This window comes from Hevea brasiliensis, chromosome 5 (genome assembly GCF_030052815.1).
Source record: "Hevea brasiliensis isolate MT/VB/25A 57/8 chromosome 5, ASM3005281v1, whole genome shotgun sequence".
NCBI classification, from domain to species: Eukaryota; Viridiplantae; Streptophyta; class Magnoliopsida; order Malpighiales; family Euphorbiaceae; genus Hevea; species Hevea brasiliensis.
Window position 1 is genome coordinate 11,105,118 of NC_079497.1, and position 18,565 is coordinate 11,123,682.

Sequence of the window (18,565 nt, forward strand, 5' to 3'; positions counted from 1 at the left end):
GTTGTTAATGTTGTATTATATAATATTATAAATATAATAATTTTTTATTATTATTTAAATCTGCAGCATAAGTAAATTATGTAAAATATAAATTTATTTTATATATTACATATTTAAGTATATTTGTATAAAAATATATAATTAGTTATATTGATATGATGTAGCTAAAAAGTTATTACAAATAATATAATTAATTTTAATTAAATAATACAATTAATTCTTTTTATTCGTTTTTTTTTCATTATGGACAAAGAATGCAAAATGGTGAAAGAAATAAAGGCTTATCCCATATTGGAAGCTGACAAGTGACAATGGGCGCGGGTTTGATTCTCTGTAAAAGACTGCCTTGTTTGGTTAGGGGATAAGTTGGCTAAGGAAATTCAATTTTTTTAGCAAGTTAATACTCTTAGTTTTCATATTTGTGACTTGTTTAGTTTGCTTATATTTTAAGATTTTTTTTTTTAATAAATTATTTATAAGAAAGTATTCAAATGAGTTCTTATGTTATTATACTTAATTTTTATTTTTTATCTCAAGGCCTAAACCTTAATGAAGTAGACAAGCAAATAGAATGCTCAACAAACACCTGTTGATGCTTATTTTAAAAAAAAAAATAGAATGGAATTAGAGCTTCTAAACCAAATCCTCACAAGGAATTTAATGATCATCGGTTCTTGAATCATATGATATGAGATTACGAACATTTGAGAGTTTAGAATTTCAATACATTGGGTTGCAAATACCGAAACACCATTTATACAATAATGAAGGTTTGGCTGACCCGCAATAACTACCAGAAAAGCAACATCAGCCACATAATAGAATGAAATAAGACCTCATAATGAGTGCATTTTAACATTCCTGGTATTACGAGGACAATGGCACAGCATATGATAAGGAATTCAACATCGATTTCCAAAATATCCATCATAACAAGAAAAGGTTTGTCAGGGAGAAATGAACAAACAATTACTTGATAGTATAAATAAGATTTTTGCACAATGCTGCAACTGACACCTATGGTCTAATTGGGAAATAAGACTTTCAGAATTACTCAAAGGCTAATCTTATAAAGGAAGACAAGAGGAAGATCAGCATACCATCTCTCATCACTGCTAAATCATTGATATCTATGAAGCAAATCAACAAAATAGAAAATTCCAGGGGAGTACCCAAGGCAAGAAGGGAAGAATTACTCAGTTTTTTTTTTACTCCTCCACTTTCCCCCGATGTGAATGCTCTGATGACCCTGAAATGGTATATCCACTGTGACCCCGCCCTGAATCTAAAGTAGACTGATCTGTCGATGCAACGCGTTCATGCTTATGCTTTCTCTTTTTTGCACCTGATTGTTCTCCAACCTCAGATAAAGAACTCTTATATCTGCTACTGTGTGTTGAGGTTGGATGTCCCCTTGACGAATATGAGTTTCTGAGCTTGGTGTTTTGAGTAGGAGTCCCAGAAGAGTTTATCAATGAAGATCCAGCTGACATTTGATATAGTCGTTTTGACTTCTTTTCAGCTTCTTGTTTTTCAAGTTCTTTAGGATCATGGTAATGAACAAGAGCAACTCGCCGTGAAATATTCCCCACTATAAATACAGACAACTATATCAACAGCACATAAATACGCAATATAACAGAATTCACACTGTTCAGTCATTCATAGAGCAACAACTCCGCATTTATTAACAATGATAATGACTCATACAATTCAATCATTTTCAATTTTAGTTATACCAAGATACAAGTAAAAGTGCTAATATATTACTTGTTAGGAATTGGGATATAATCATAAATGTTTTGTTAAGGATTCCCACAGGGCTGGTATTTGGAATTCTCACAGGTAGTGATGAAAGTTTACTCCTCATCACCATTGAGAAGGAAACCATGTATCTGATGGGGGAAAAATAGGGATTCCCAGATCCAAACGGGGAACAGGGAATCCCTACCCATTGTCATCTCTTGCATTGATTCTGAAGAGTTTGAGTTACAAATCCATTAGGATCATTCAGCTCTATCTATAGTAATTTTCTTCAATTATAATTGACATACAACTCTTACTAAAAACAAATAACACCCAGCCACAAGATTTTCAAAAGCATCCTTTGGAACAAATGGTTTTCCATAATCGATCTCTAAAGACAGTAAAAATACAAAGAATTTGCTCTAGAAAGAACAGAAAATAACCGAAACAGAAATAATAAATACAAGTAGAGTTAAGTAATTCCAAACAATACATAATGATAAACAATTGACCTTAGAATCTGAGGAATGAAAATGAAGACAGATTTGTCTAATTACCAATTTTTGTTTCAGATGCTGAGGATTGGAAAACTATTGCATCTGGCTCTTCCATAGCACAGCTGACTATATCATATACTTTTCCTGACATGGCAAGCAACCAAAAATCACAATTACTGTCAATTGCTAAAAAATGCATATAATCGATATTGGTCCATATGTATCAGAAACAAGCACTTTTAAATGATGAAAATTGCATTAACATGATAATATGTTTTTAAAATAAAAATTTCCTTTGCATGACAATTGGAGAAGATTTTTATGGATACCTGATGAACCCTCAAAACTGCCCAAACATCCATCACCATGAAGACTAAGTGATATTTCTTTCCCTTGAAAATCAGGAAGCTGCAACACGCGCAAAACAAGAGCAAGCAATCAAACTCGGATTCCGTATATTTGACTCACACAAATAAACACTTTCACTTTGGGATATTAAACAAGTTGATTTTTAGTTTGATCCAAGAAATCACTACTAACATCATCTCCAACCAACCAAAATGTTTTATTAAACAACAAGAAGGTGAGGTGACTGAAGGGCATAGAAATAAGAACTCACTTCATTATGAGGCCATTGAATGAGCCAAAGCTCTGTGGAGTCCGTCAACGAAAGATCAACAAGAGGTTCTCTAGAATCTTCTTCAAATCCCGCTTCAGGCCTGTAAATCTCCTCCTCAACACCCATTTCTCAATAACTATAAACAAATTAAATAATTAAATAAAACAAATAATTAAAGAGCCATTTCGTCGAACACCTATAGAGCAGGAAAAGACTGCTTGACAAATTTCACAAAATTACAATCTTTTTATCCGTCTTTAAAGTTGTAACAGCTGCTTACGTTTTCTGGGAAAATCAGAAACAAAACACAAAACAAATAGAGAAAATTGAAAAAGAAATTGCCAAGGAAAGAAGAATACCTGCGCAAAGGCGTAAGAAAGAGCCTACACAAGAGCGGGTTTATGTTGGTCCGAGTGGCTCTCCTCCAATTTTAATAATCCCAAGCCTAAAACCTTTTTTTTTTTTTTTTTTTTTTTTTTTAGATAAAGAAAACGAAAAATTCAAACATTACCCGTTTATTTGCCGGGATATTATTGGATTAAAAAAACAAATCGATTTATCATCATGCAAAAATTAAGTTATTAAAAATATTAATTAATATAAAATAAAACTTGCTAATTATACTAAAATAAAATAAAATAAAATTTTATTATAAATCATATTTAAAAATACTTATATATAATATTAATTGTTAAAAATACTATATAAATTTCAAAAATTAATAGTGCTCCTCGTTTTAGCTACATTAACAACTGGACAAGAATTCCTATCCATACTTATTTACTCATATTAATATTTACTTTTAAAAAATAAAATAAAGTCTAATAAATATTTTAGCAAATCACTGTTTTAATTTGAATTTTAAATATTAATTCAATTTTATTTAATTTAAATTTAATTGTTATTCTATAATATCTTATAAAAAAAAGAGTACAGTATTAAATTTATGTATTTCTAATTATAAATTAAAATTTTTTTTAATATAATTAAGTCTGATTGAGACTTAAACTTAAGATCTTATAACTCTATAGATTTTATAACTCTATACACGATTCAATATGACTAAGCTAAAACTTATTGAATTTATCATATGCGAAATTTGAATTTTAGAATCACGAAGAAGCATAATAATAATGCAAATATGCGGCTTGTTTGATTTGTTATTAAATGCGGCTACTACTAATATATTGGTAAAAATTATGTTTAATTATTTTTATTAATACGTTAAATAATTAATAATAATATTTATTATATTATTTATTATTGGATCTAGAGGTTTTCATCTATATTTTGATGATAATAAATAATTAATGTGCTATTAATCTATCTCGAAAGTATTTGTGTTAAAATTATAGGTCCCAAGTTCAAAATTAAGAAATTGATTCAAATCAATATTGAAAGAGAGCAAGAAATTGAAACAAAGATTAAAAAAATATTACAACTACAATTAAGAAATGAATCTCGTGAATCTCAATTGGTTGGTTATAATGATATAGGTTTCTCTAAATTTCTTAGTGTTTCTATTTTTAACTTTTTTCTTGATTAAGGGGAACTAAAATAAAATTTTTATTTTTGAGAAATGTAAATTTATTTTTGAAAGTGTTTTGATTAAAAAGTTTATCAGCTTAACTTTCTAATGATTTAAACGGTTCGAAAATCCGAGTTTAGGTCAAAAAGTTATGAGTTTTTAACTTTTTCTTGACTAATGGAGACTAAGATGAATTTTTTATTTTTGAGAAATGCAAATTTGTTTTTGAAAGTATTTTCATTGAAAAGTTTATCAAATTAACTTTCCAACGGTTCAAACGAATTAAAAATCTGAGTTCGAGTTAAAAGTTATGAGTTTTTAAAGTTTAAATGTCATTTTTGTGCCTTTTGTCTAGATAGCATTTTGATAGCGGAAAGTGAAATTTCGATGCCAAAGTTCACTCTTTAAAATGATGGTGTTTTTAGTTTTTAAAATATAAGCGACCTTTTTATCCAGAGAGTACTTTGACAGACAAAAGTGAAAAATTCGACAGCCGAAAGTAAGACATTCGGCAGCCAAAATTTACTTTTTAAATGATGTTTTTGGGTGCCTCAACCTTCAACAGCCAAAGTAAAAGGCTTCGGTAGCCAAACTTGTGTTTCTGAAACTCGATAAAATAAGGTTTTGAGTTGTTGCATGGCTATTTTTGCATTTAATGTACCTTCAACAATCAATTTCTTGCCAAAACTATAAATAAAGACCTTTTATGATTAAATGGACTATTTTTTTGAAAATTTATTGTGTTCTAAATATTTTTTTTCCTCCTCTCTCTAGAACTTGAGCTACCATAATTAATTATTGAGAGCCTGATATTTTAAACTGTAATTTCTTTGTTTTGAGAGTTAATTATTGTGAATATTCATTTGTATCTTGAATGTAATAGAGCATTAAATTACTCATGAACAAAGAGATTTATAAAAGAATAAAAGTTTATTTTTGTGATAATTGTAAGGGATTTATTCTTCATCAAAGAAGAATTTTAGTATAATTACCTTTTAAGAAGGGCTTTGAGGATAAGACGTAGACTTAGATAGCCAAACCTAAATCTATTGTTTTCCTTCTTTCTTTCTTTCTTTCTCTTTGCACATCTCACTTAAAAATCTCAAATTCACTCCCATCTTAGATTGCTATAAGAGACAATATTTATTTTATTACTAAAATAAATATATAATTATTATTATTTTATTATACAACATATATAAAATTAAAAATATAATTATTTTTTATATGTTATTCATATTTTTTGTCATATACGATCAATATTATAACTAATTTTATTTTTTATAATCTTTTTTACCTAATTTTTTTATAATTATAAATAATTTTTTATATAAAAAAATAATTTGAAGACACAAACATTTTATAATTAATAAATTTTAAAAGGATAATATATTCTAAACAAAAAAACTTTAAAACTGAAGATGATGGAATCAGAAGCTAATCGAGATTGAAATCAAACTATCAGCTATCCCAAAAAGGCTAAATCAAACACACCCCAGCAAACATAGAACTTGATGATAAGGTGATGCAAAATTACTAGATGCGCGCGAGCATACACATACCACCAAATGTAGAAGCAGAGCTTGCAACTGATTTTACTCAGCATGCATCATTAATAGGATCGCTTGAAAATAATGTTTACAATCAGTTGATATAACTATACATTGATCGATGGTTTTCTATTTAAAAAAAGGGCGACAAGCATTTGACCAAGTAAAGAAGACAAATTACAAGGCACTACATAGTAGATACAAGGTACAATCACTTTCTCTATTCAATAATGTTAATAAGAAGAGAGCATTTATTTCTACAGCCAGGCCTCTCCACATTTCTTTGCAATCCAATGCCGCCGCCAACTTAAGGGCTTTCACAAAACTCCATCTCCTAAAATTCCAGAAATAAGCAGTTCGTATTAGATATACCAAAACAAATCTATTATTTATTATATCTACAAAGGGTTCTCCTTGCATTTGTAACCAAGCAACCACACATATGAAGGTGGATGAACATATTTTCAAATTGCAACCATCCTGATTGGAGGAAAACATTAAGTTACATGATGCTCTCTATGTTGACACCAGAAACAGATAAATATAAGAATTATTGATTGCAGTAAATTCTGAACACACACAGGCAAGTGGAGAGGAGTCTAAATGGTCAATGGGCTTTTTAGCTTCACTTGTGCTATATCCCCACCATAACAGAATGGATACAAACACGAACATTACAAAATTAAATTTTGAGAGTATGGTATAAAACTAGCTGCAAGCAGCTTTCAAGTCTAATTTGGTAAATAAAAACATTAACTGAAATACCATACCAGAGGTACTAGCTTTTCAGACTCAAATTTGAATCTTTTCTAAAAGAGCAAATCAAGCATACCTTGCCACATATTGGACAATTTTCACTTCTTTCCAACCATTCATAAATACAACCAAGATGAAAATGGTGGGAGCATCTTGTTGTGATTTTGGGATTTTCTGGAGTGTATTCTGCAAGAAAATGATTGTTTAAAAACTATTAAAGTATAGTAGAATATTCTTATTACTTATAGGCTACCATCAGGATGCAATACAAAGATACATTAACATACCGTCAAGACAAGTAGGGCAGACATCTTCATCTTCAAAAGACTGTTGCACATAAGACAGTCCATATGTAACTTTTGTTTCCAGAGCTTTTTCTGAGGACTCTGAATGACTCAGTTTATAGTCTTCCTCCAAATCAACCCCATTCCATTTCTTCCCAAAACCAGATGATTCCATGCCAGAATTGCTCATATTTCTCCTCAATGGTTGTGATTCTTCTTGAAAATGAGTCATTGACTTTCTAGATACTAAACCATCTCGCTGTAAACGAGTGTATCTTTGGTCAGCATCATAAGGGACTGGCCTGGTTAATGAGACATGAGTATCACTAATGGAACCATCTGGTAATCCCGTGCCAACTCCTGTTGATGTCAAAGAAGTACCTCCTTCGGTTGAAGATATTGGCCGACCTTCAAGTCTATGAAACATTGCACCATACTGCAAGTGCATGAAAAAGGTAACTTCAGGAGGCCATGAAATTAGAATGAGATAAGATAGCACAAAATAATGGGAGTGATTCTAACCAGATTCAAAGAGTTGCTTGGAAAGGGAAAAAGTATAAAAACGGTAGCTTTAAAAATTAGATTCTTGTCAAGATCAAAAGACATGGTGTTAAGTAATTATGTGATTGAAATATTTAGTTAATCCATTTTGTGGTTTAAAATTTTTATGAACTAAGTGAAACACATTTGATGTAGAACCAATAGAATGAGATAAGATAGCACAAAATAATGGGAGTGATTCTAACCAGATTCAAAGAGTTGCTTGGAAAGGGAAAAAGTATAAAAACGGTAGCTTTAAAAATTAGATTCTTGTCAAGATCAAAAGACATGGTGTTAAGTAATTATGTGATTGAAATATTTAGTTAATCCATTTTGTGGTTTAAAATTTTTATGAACTAAGTGAAACACATTTGATGTAGAACCAATAGAACAATCAAAGGAGAGAGGAATAAAATTCTCAAATTTTTATTGATTCTCAATTATCAATAACAATCATCACAAGCTCTACTAAAATACGTAGATCACATGGGTATTTATATAATAACTACTACTACTAATCTAGTACTAAGATTAGGAATCCCAAAATAATAAAATACTAAACCAATGCTAATTAGAAATATTAAACCAACTCAAACTTCCTAAATAGAATACTACTACCTAAATCTCTTCCTAAAATAGGTAGCCCTAAAATCCCTAGTAGAAGGTCATCTCATGCATCAATATTATATGTTAGAACTTTGCCTCTGCCTCACCTCTCCAAATCACAGTGCACACATGCAAATATCACTTTACATCACTTTACATAGTCTCTGATGCATTGGAATATATATATATATATATATATATATATATATATATATATATATATATATATATAAACCAAAATCATTTAGAGTGGATAAAGCGAATCCATATAGCCGACCTCAAATTTTTTGGATAAATGCTAAGTTGAGTTGAGTTGAGTTGTATATATATATATATATTCACAATTACGTAGAATTTGAGGATCTATGCAATCACAGAATGGTATAAGTTGTAAAGAGGCCTACATTGCATATGTAAAAGACGGTGATAGAAGGGATACTAGCTCACATTTGGCTAGGCAACCCCCACACAAGTTTTTTCCAGATACAGCAGTTGAATAATCCCAGACAAAGCAGAAGAGAGTCAAACAACTTCCATAAGAACCTAGCAGATGGGATTTACAGATCCCGGAAGACTAAAGATAAAAGAGTCAAAGAGTGTTTAGTAGCTGAAAATTTCAATGCTCACCCCACTGAGTAACTGATGGAAAAAGAATCTTAGGCAGATGCAGTGCCTATATATTGAATTGCCAGCATAAGCATATTCTTCAAATTCATCACTGCAAGGACAGCAGCAGAAGGCACCCATATCTGTGCTTTAAAAATATATTGTAAGGAATGAATTGTTGCCAGCTACGAAGCAATCAACCAGGACTGTATCTTCAGTGTTTCTTACAATTCAAATCCAGAACAGCCGTCCAAATTATGGGATTCGAGACTGAACCTGTGAGAAATTAGGACGTTTGAATTGTTTTGTGAGAAGAAGTATCAGCAAACGAAATGATGACAAAGAAAGAGTAACAGCCAAGCCCATTAGTTATGACAATAAGAAAATCACAAATGAGATAAATCACCCCTAAAAACAAAAGGCAAAAAGCCCTTTTAAGGGCCTGACAATTACTAGTAGAGTTAAATAAGCTCTTATCAATTTAGTTGACCCTGAAAATTACTCTAAGAATCAAATAAGACCTTGTCAATTTAGTTTATTCTTTTAAGCCCCTTATAATTATGTTTGGAGTCAAATAAGTCATTATCAATTTAATCCTATGAATCAAAAATTCAGTAAAAGCCCCACTCCAGGCTATGTGTGTTCCGTTAAACATGAGTCCAGTCCAGCACGCCCAGTGCCACACTGAATTGAGCACTGCACATGCTGAATGGCAATAATTGTGCATAACATTTACATTTTCAATCACTTGTCTTCTATTGATAGAATTAAGTCACGAGAGAGAGAGAGAGAGAGAGAGAGAGAGAGAGAGCAACACAGAGGCTAGCTTATAAGTTATGTAACAACTAAAAGTCCGTTGTGTAAGTCACCTGATACAGATTAGTAATTGGTTTAAATGGATCAAGGGGCTTTAATAGATCAACTAAATTTACAAGGGCTTATTTGACTATAAGATTAATTTTGAAGGGCTTAAAAAATCTTTCTACCAAAATAAAAACACGAAAGTTCCTATTTTGGGAACAAAATCTAAACACCAAATTGATGAAGAATTGTAGCAGCTAAAGAAAACTTGTGTTCTTGCAATGGAAAGGGCAATGCACCCATTGTAGAATGTATTAACCAGACAGCAAAAAAAACATACATTGCATTCAGCAACAAGATATGTAAGATGAACTGAAAGGCCTCACAAGCAAAGCAGAAAGAAAAGAAAAGACGATAAATAAGAGCAAGCCAAAGCATATAATGTTGTTTATCTGGCAAAAAGCACAAATTTTTAGGAAAAGAAGTAGGCAGAAATTCCTTTAAACTACAAACCTGCAAAGAAGAACATAAAGAATTGAAGATTCTGATAGATCAATGTTGAGGATCGCAGGTCTCCTTAGGGTTTGTGCAGGTGGAAACAAATAGTGGAACAGAGAGAAAAGAAGAGTGCTCTCTTCGTCCCTTCTAGACAAGTGAAGATAATGATCTGGTAGAATCAAACGTTCCAAAGACTTGTGCAGTCCACAGAAGAAACAAAGGGGAAAATTGGCTCCTCTTTTGGGCGGTGATTTTTTGGTAGGAATAAGACCATACTACATTGCAAATAATTTTCTAAAAAATATGGATTTTTGGAGGAACAAGACCCATTCAATTAATTTTAATCAATTTTACTCGATTTTAAATTAAAAATTAACATTTTACTATTTAAAAAAAATAAAAAAAAATTACAAAAATTAAACATAAATTAATTGAGACAGTAGGACATTAATTAACATTAATTATTCTAATAACTATTAAAATTATCAATTATTTTATTAATTATTATAATTATTAAATATTAATAATTAATTATTTATATAATAATTTAAAATAAAAGTGTTTAATAAATAAGTCAAAAATCAGTATTTTACTTATAATTAGACAATCTATAATTTAGTGGGAAGCCCACTTTCTTTGACTCCAAATGTAAGTCACAAATTAGTATTTTAGTTTAGATTGCAGTATTGCAAAGGAAATATATAAGATTTCAAAAGTTTGAAAAAAATGGTTAATAATGATTCAATGAATTAAAAAGAAAAAGTTGTCCATAAAAACATTGAAAAAAGCATAATTATTGTCCATTTTTCAATAGATAAGAAAGGATTTAAAAAAGAAATGTTGTTAACAAAGTTAGGATGATACGTTTATGGTTGGTGAAATAAATTTTACTATTATTATTGGATGTGATGGGATTGGCCGTTCATAAAATAATCTATGAAAGGGACTGCTCAACTTATTTAACGCCAGAATTGGGAGTACCACAGCGGGCCATGTGAACGTGTCACGGTCATAAATACTAGGTTAATTCAGTAGTTTTAGAGTAACTTTTAATAAAAACTAATCAAATAAAAAATATAAAACAAGGTGAAGGAGGCCAATAACAGAAGATACAAATCTTGCCATATATCTCCAGACCTCCATGTTAATTGTATATTTAGAAACACTATTAATTCATTAGCCATCAGATCGAGAGTGCCATGGAGCCTCTCATAACTCTATCACCAATATTAGCAGATCCAGCAGCGTTTGAGTTCTTGTGAAAGCTGTAATCGCACTCGAGCGTAGCTCCCACTTCGAACTTCATGACACGAGCCTTCTTCCGAGCACATTTTCCAACACAAACATTTTTTAGAGTAAATCATATATATAAAAAAAAGAATTAAATTAAATTTAAAACTTTATATTTAAAACCTTTAAATATCTTTAAAAACTCTATCTCTCAAATAATAAAAAATTATAAAAATGTAAAAATCATTAAAAAAAAATGTATTTTACTACACCTTCTATACCAGTGTTAGTGTGATTTTTCCGCATGCCTACAGACTACGCTGTCACAAATAAATTAAAAAGAAGAAAAAGAATATACACCATTGCCATGAAAAATCAGGTTTAGTGTCGAGCATGAATTTGCTTTAAATATACTCCTACTACAAGTTCAAGTGCAAAAGTAGCTGTAGAAAGTGAGAATACAAGTCAAGCACAAGTAGAATTAAGTGCAACTCGAACCTGAAATTTAAGACCTCACTTGAAAATTGCCAGAAACATATTGTACAGTTTCTATTTGTCTAAATATATTTCATTCCCGAGATATATTGCTGTCTAGAGATTATAGTCTGTGCTATCGTATAAATAATTCCTAAGATCCCCAATATCTTAATCTTAATCACATCTGATATGATGATAGATGGAAGATTAAGGGGCACCGTTATCAGTGGCGTAGAGTCTGTCTGCTTTGTATAACTCCACACGAACCTGTTGAAAAGGATATGACTTGGGAATGTTAGAATGAGAAGGGCTAGATTCTTTACTGCAAAGAACCAATCAGGACCCCCAATGTCAATGCCCCACCCAGTATTCCCATGCCATACATCTTCCCACATGCTGTATAGGGCCGTCAATACCAAATAGGCTGATATAGCCACTGCAACAGGGAAATACCTCTGTTTGTCCCCAAAACCAGCGACAAAATCAGTGTCCTGGTTCAGAAGCAGCAAAATAGGAGCAAGGAGGAATATTGCTTGATTTGAGCCCCCAGTCAGATTAACATTCAGGATCAGGCATATAGCAAAGCACATTATTGTAGCAACATTACCAACTGCAGGCATCCAGGCACCCTCTGCTGCCATTCTCTTGATTGTGAAGGCTGGCACAGTAGATACCCGTCGCTGCTGCATGAATCTCATTCGTGGAGCAAAACTTGCAGAACTGCTTTGACTAGATTGGCTATGTCTAATTCCACCCCTTTCAAGAGCCTTTTCCCGCATTAGTGAGGCAAGTTCAAACTTAATCTCCAGTGCTATGAGCATAAAGATTGCTGCATATAAACCAAGAAGAGAGGTCCTTGCCCCCTCAACAGCCAGTAGAGTTGTAAGCTTCCTATCTTCTTCTACCATGTCTGCAACTCGACCATCTTCAAGGATGCTTTTGATTCTAACCTGACCTTCCAACAGATATGTCACAGGAAAGAGAGCTACAAGCAAAGCAAATACCCATGGTAGCAGCTTTGTGCTTGAAGCAGATGGAAAATGGGTGAAGACGACAAACACGGAGGTGCAGACCATGGTCACAACAATGAGAGCATGCAGAACCGCAGCTTGCAGAAAGTACTCAGCTGATATATATATTCCAAGAGCAATCCCAACTGCAATGGAGTAAAGTGCTCTTAGCTCTACCATGTACTTTATGGGTATGATAGACGTCACAGCTGCTAAAGTGAGTAGAATTGCCACGATAAGCAGCCAAGATGGCCAAGTAGGTTTTGATGCAATGAAGCCATAGATGGAGATGTCATCAGATGACTGACGAGCTGCTTTAATTATGTCAGAATGATATGTCCACGCCAATGGTATTGGTGGCTGCATTAAAATAAACAATGCACCTGTTGCCACCACAAGCACTAAGCATCTCTTTGCAGACTGCACAAAGAGGAAAGAATCCAGTCATTATTCAGAAACATTCATTTTGAATTAACTGAAATAAAGAAAATTAGAAAAATAATTCTAATAAAAAGGAAAAGAGATTTGTATCCATAGGTTATATTAGTTATCCCATAAATTCAAATGAAAACAGCAAGAATTAAAAAAAAAAAAAAAAAAAGGAAACCAGACCAAGACATGAGAGAAGTGCATAGCAACAATTGGTACACAAGCCAATCCCGTCAAGACAATACAAAAGCCCAAGAGTAAACCATCCAAGGGAGGCCTCCCATTCCACCATTGGAGAGCTTCAAAAATAGTTTCGCGGCAAAACCAAACTGAAAGAGCAACCACAACAGCATGTACACAACCTTGCCATGGTTTCATCTTTGACGCTGTTCGTGACTTATCCCTGCGAAGCAAAAAAAGAGAAGATCAAATAAGCATGAAGAAACCTGGATAAGTAGATTGAGAAAAATTAATGACTCAATTCCAAAAAATAAGTACACACTTGTAAAGAAGTAACGGGGGAGAAACAGCCAGTGATAGAACAGCGGAAACCCATACAACAGATTTTGATGAAATAAACAGCATGGCCAACTTCGAAGAATATAGGCATGTCAAAATCCAAACTGTCTTAGGTCCAATCCGATGATCCACAGATAGTCTTCTCACCAAAGCCAAACCCACAAAAGTTGTCATAATAACCATATAGCTTGGGTACATCACATCATCGTCCAATCCATAGAAGTATATGCCCGAGTAATTAAAAAAACGATTCTCAATATGGCATAACAGCAAGGCATGGCTGATCAAACCAAACTCAACTAAGAAATGAAGTTTCGGTGGAAGAAAAGCTAAACCAGGAACAGCCATGGCTAGGATGACACTTGCAACTATGAGTTTGCAAAAGGACTTTAGGGACATGCCTGCCAACCAAATATTTAGATCCCAGAAATTATGCAGTACAAACCATATGACCATCAAGCTCCCCAGCACAACAAAAACAAAGTATGATGACAGGCTTTTCTTTGTGAAAAAGCGAGCCAAATAAAAGCCAGCGACTGAAGGCAGTGGAAGAAACTGCAAAATAAAGGATAAATGAAATAATATCTGCTTAACACTTAAAAATAATTTATTTCTCTATTAAGTTAGACAGAAATTAATTAAGAAGACATTAAACAAAATGTATTTATATAATTTCAACCTCGACATTCAAAAATGATATCATTTTTCCTCATGAGATTAGTTAGAATTAAATGAGTAGACCTTAGGATCTGAAGCAACAACAGAGAATCCAAAATAATTTTAGTTGCATGGCTATGAAAACCCAAAGGGCACTGCTTCCCAAATAGAAACCGACACATTAAATAGAAAGCCAACATGCAAGAGGTTGTTTTCCCCAAGTACAAGCATGATAAACTTTAGATAAGGTGTAGTTACGTTATTAAAAATAATAATAATAAAGCGCAAAAGTAGAGAAAATTTAATAACAAATTCTACATGTACGACTACTGTGTCAGTGATTATACATGCAAGCCAATAAAAACCAATTATAAACGTATGCCATTGACAGGTTTTAGAAGTATGAGAAAAATTGCAAAACATGTAAAATCAAATGGTAACTTTGGTCACTGAAATTTGGTCCAAACTAAAAAGCAGTTACTGATGTACACTTTTTCTAAATTTATTCATTGAATTTCTATTATTGTATCAATCTTTAACAATTCAGAAACTGAACTATATTTAACAATGAAGAAATGACGACTGGCCTCCATGATGTAAAACAGTCCAACTTGACAGGTTTGAGAAAGGCAGCTTTCCTTTTTATTGCCTTTCTCATCATGCAACCAGGTTGTGGTCATTATATGGAACATGAAAGAGAAACACCTATTTCCATAATGGCAACATGAAATGGTGAATTTCCTTCAAACTTTTTAATTGAATTGCCTAGCCCAACAGGAGCATTTTTTTGAGGACAGGCAATCATGCGTGCAGACCCTTTTTCCCATTGAAGTCATAAATATACCTCTCAACAGTTATCATGTAGTCTCAAAGCCGTAATTTCCCTATCCTTCGAAGAGTAATAATCCTAGACCTTTCAAGAGCACTTTCAATTTCTAAGACTGCAACTCTAGCCTGAAGTTGAAAATTGCCTCAGAAAGTCAATCTCATGTAATACAGTCTAAAACTGAATACATTGATTTTCAATGAAAACTTATCATCCCATGTTTTAATCATTACGCCAATCATTTCCGGATAAGCATCTAAGCACAAGTGTTTTAGCATCATTGATTCCCCATTCTTAATAATGCTAGATAGTAGATGGTGAACTATTTTCTGAAAGCAAAAATACAAAGCAAAATATCTTTTAGTATCAGACACTTCTTATGGAAATCAATAACACAAACAACTCTTTTTAGCTGTCAAAACATGAGAACAATGTTTGTTATCTGCTCAAGGGGCTGTTTGTTTATTTCTATCCTACGAGTTAAACTTCCTGTGTTTTATGAGAACCAAAATTAAGAGATGCCTTTATTTCTTCACTCTACTTATCATAGAAAACCACACAGCAATAACTCCCCAAAAAAATTTTAAAAATACATGTCCAGCAGAGAAGTATCTTCATTGGCTAGGGTAACATAAACTTACTGGAGTATACATTAAGCATCCAAACTAATACAGAATACCATGAACCCCAAACAGAAATAAATATTTGAATCCAAAAAATAGATTCCAAAATCCTCACTCCGGTTTTCTTGTGATATGAGCTGAAATAACGCCACTTTCAGTTTCATTTAAATGCAATGCCTCATACATTTAGACAGGATTTCAATGATGAACTTCAATAGAGCTGTTTTCTGATTTTACAATCAGACTACAACCTAAAAGTGAATAACTATCAGCAACTGAGAGCTATAACCCACCTAAACGTTTCAACATCTCAACATTGAAACACAACAATCACATACTAATATTTTATTTATAGCTCATGATTGTAAACAGAGATTAAAAAAAATAAATAAGAAATAAAAAGAAGAAAAGACTGGAGTAAGTATTAGGGAGAATGTCCATACCAGTATGGGAAATCCCACAACGATTGCTCCTGCAGCACTGACAATTACAGTCAAGGCAGTGAAAGCTACAGAGCTGAACGCATCAGAAATCATACCCAGAGCATAAGCACCAGCTCCAGCAGCCCCTCCAAGCATAGTCAGGGTCACAAGAAGATAATTCAATGGCGGAGGAACCTGAATATACCGCCCAAATGAATGGAAAACAACTCTAATCTCCAAACAGAGCACGGCCACTACCAATGCAAAAGCACCATTTACAACACGTATACTATGAATCTGATGCGCATTCTTAGTAATCCACCAAAGAGCGCCCCTCGTGGAAGCATAAAGTTGGAACAAGAAAGGGATGAAAAAAAGAAGAAACAAATCACAAACAGATGCAGCCGAAGAAAATATTACTGAATAGTGAGACGCAATATGAAACACCAAAGGAAAGAATAGCAAGTTCAAAGTATGAATACAACTCTCGAGAGGAGAGAGGATGAAATTATCATCAGGAACCTCTCCCCCGTGATATTTGGCTTCCCGTTTGGATTTGAAGGAAGAAACCCGAGGAATTGCAAAAAGCCAATAGAAAATGCAATTGAAGGCCATGAGATAGTAAGAAGCGTTATTCATCCCAACTGACGAGATGGTGGCCCAGGTGAACAGGGCGGAAGAAGTGAAAGGGACGCAGGCGAACAAAAGGCGCTCGAGAGCGAGAACGATAGTAGGATTCTCGAGTTGGATCCACTTGAACTGAAGGGAGGCCCATACCCCAATTAGGAAATTAACGAAGGCGCAAAGAAATGCGGCCAGGAGGCCGAGAGGAACAGAATAGAAAGTGGTGATGAGGGAGGAGCTGAAGAAGAAGGCAATCTGAGCTGCTATTAGAGAAAGCCAGACTCCAAAGAATGCTCCAGATTTGAGGCTGAGGGAATCAAGGATGTAAGCGACCATGAGGCCAAGCGTTAGGGTAGCCACCACGGGGGCGCCGCCAAGGTCGAGAAGGAAGGCAGCGCAAGGGACGAGAGCGATGGCGATTCTAGTGTTGTGAGCGAATGAAGAAGGCAAGAAACGAGATCTAGAAGGAGTGGAGGAGGAAGAAGAAGAAGGGGAATGGAAGTGGCTGTTAGGGCTAGGATTTGGGTCAGGGGAGTAAGGGCGGCCATTATCGAGCGAGGAGAAAGAAGGGGCGCTTACGGAGGATGCTATGTAAGGTCGAAACGGTCGGGCTTGGAGCTCCGGCGGTATCATCTTCGCCGGATTAGATTGAGAGAGAATTACTGAAAGTTACTGTGGTCTGATCGCAGGGAACAAAGCGTGACCAAACAAGGGAGAAAATCTCAGAACTGCGAATCAAGGTTATCAAGGTTGTTTTGGTCAATCTGTGGGTTTTGTAGGTTGGTGACGTGTTTGGAGGAATGGGGATCGTTGGATCATCGATTAAGTTGTGGGCTCCATTGCAGAAACCTTTTGATTTTTTTCTTCAAAAGGGTAATTTACATTTAACTCGCATAACTCACATATTATTTACTAATTCTTCATTTTTTTTAGGCAATAATATAGTCTTCAAATATAATAACGTTAATAAATTACTTAAATATAAAATTTGGATATAAAGTTTATTTGGCTAATAAAATAAAAATTTTGAAATTATTTTATTAATAAAATAAATTTAATAATTAAATTATTTTAAATTAAAAATTAATTAACAAATTAACAGTTAATTTATATAGTAGAGACTAATTTAATAATAAAATTAAATTTTAAGAACTAAATTATTATTTAAAAACATAAAATAGATTAATTTATGAGTTTTCTTATATTTTAAGAACTTAATAATAAATTATCTTTTTAATTTTTTATAGTGTATATGACAAATTATTAAAATAATAATAAATATTATTATAAGATACGGTTGATTTTATTATAAAATATAATTTCTTAAATTTGAATTGATTGATTGTATTATGAAATTTATGTATTCTAATATATGTAAGAATTTCTATGATTTTTTTTCTTTATTTTCTTCCTTTTTTACATTAAAATTATAGGAAAAGAAAAATTCTCTGATTTCTTTCTTTATTTTCCTCCTCTCTTTTACATTAAATTTCCAGAAAAAAAAATCTAGCAGTAAGGCACATATTCACAAAACCATTAAAAGTGTTTTGAAATGACAAATGAACTTCTCATAAGAACAGGTGATTCCCATAAAAATGAGCGTAAAGTAGCTAATTTCCATAAGGGAATGAACCTTTTAGATGAAAAGACATAATGGTGAAGATATAATGGTGATTGGAGACCAATATGAAGGAGCAACAAAGCTCGAAATCCTTAA

At 32.9% G+C, this 18,565-nt stretch overlaps 3 protein-coding genes across 4 annotated transcripts; all 3 read right to left on the reverse strand.

The window, feature by feature from the left end:
- Positions 1-891: 891 nt before the first annotated feature.
- On the reverse strand, positions 892-3,355 carry LOC110664906 (mediator-associated protein 2). Its single transcript, XM_021824787.2, has 5 exons — positions 3,222-3,355; positions 2,863-2,998; positions 2,573-2,651; positions 2,304-2,387; positions 892-1,591 (listed from the first exon to the last, which is right to left on the reverse strand). Exons 2-5 carry the CDS (start codon positions 2,986-2,988, stop codon positions 1,209-1,211), a joined length of 672 nt encoding a protein of 223 aa, XP_021680479.2. The 5' UTR covers positions 2,989-2,998; positions 3,222-3,355; the 3' UTR covers positions 892-1,208.
- Positions 3,356-5,961: 2,606 nt separating this feature from the next.
- LOC110664905 (E3 ubiquitin-protein ligase At3g02290) lies at positions 5,962-10,320 on the reverse strand. 2 transcript variants are annotated; one of them, XM_021824785.2, is made up of 5 exons: positions 10,047-10,319; positions 8,754-9,008; positions 6,984-7,416; positions 6,773-6,882; positions 5,962-6,274 (listed from the first exon to the last, which is right to left on the reverse strand). In XM_021824785.2, the coding sequence occupies exons 2-5, from the start codon at positions 8,871-8,873 to the stop codon at positions 6,248-6,250; spliced, it is 690 nt and encodes a 229-aa protein (XP_021680477.2). In that variant the 5' UTR covers positions 8,874-9,008; positions 10,047-10,319; the 3' UTR covers positions 5,962-6,247. The 2 variants fall into 2 exon arrangements, with proteins under 2 accessions (XP_021680477.2, XP_021680478.2); XM_021824786.2 differs by lacking the exon at positions 8,754-9,008 and having other exon boundaries at positions 10,047-10,320.
- Positions 10,321-11,629: 1,309 nt separating this feature from the next.
- Positions 11,630-17,605, reverse strand: LOC110664904 (uncharacterized). Its single transcript, XM_021824784.2, has 4 exons — positions 16,246-17,605; positions 13,680-14,251; positions 13,361-13,580; positions 11,630-13,168 (listed from the first exon to the last, which is right to left on the reverse strand). Exons 1-4 carry the CDS (start codon positions 17,479-17,481, stop codon positions 11,819-11,821), a joined length of 3,378 nt encoding a protein of 1,125 aa, XP_021680476.2. The 5' UTR covers positions 17,482-17,605; the 3' UTR covers positions 11,630-11,818.
- Between the last annotated feature and the right edge of the window lie 960 nt (positions 17,606-18,565).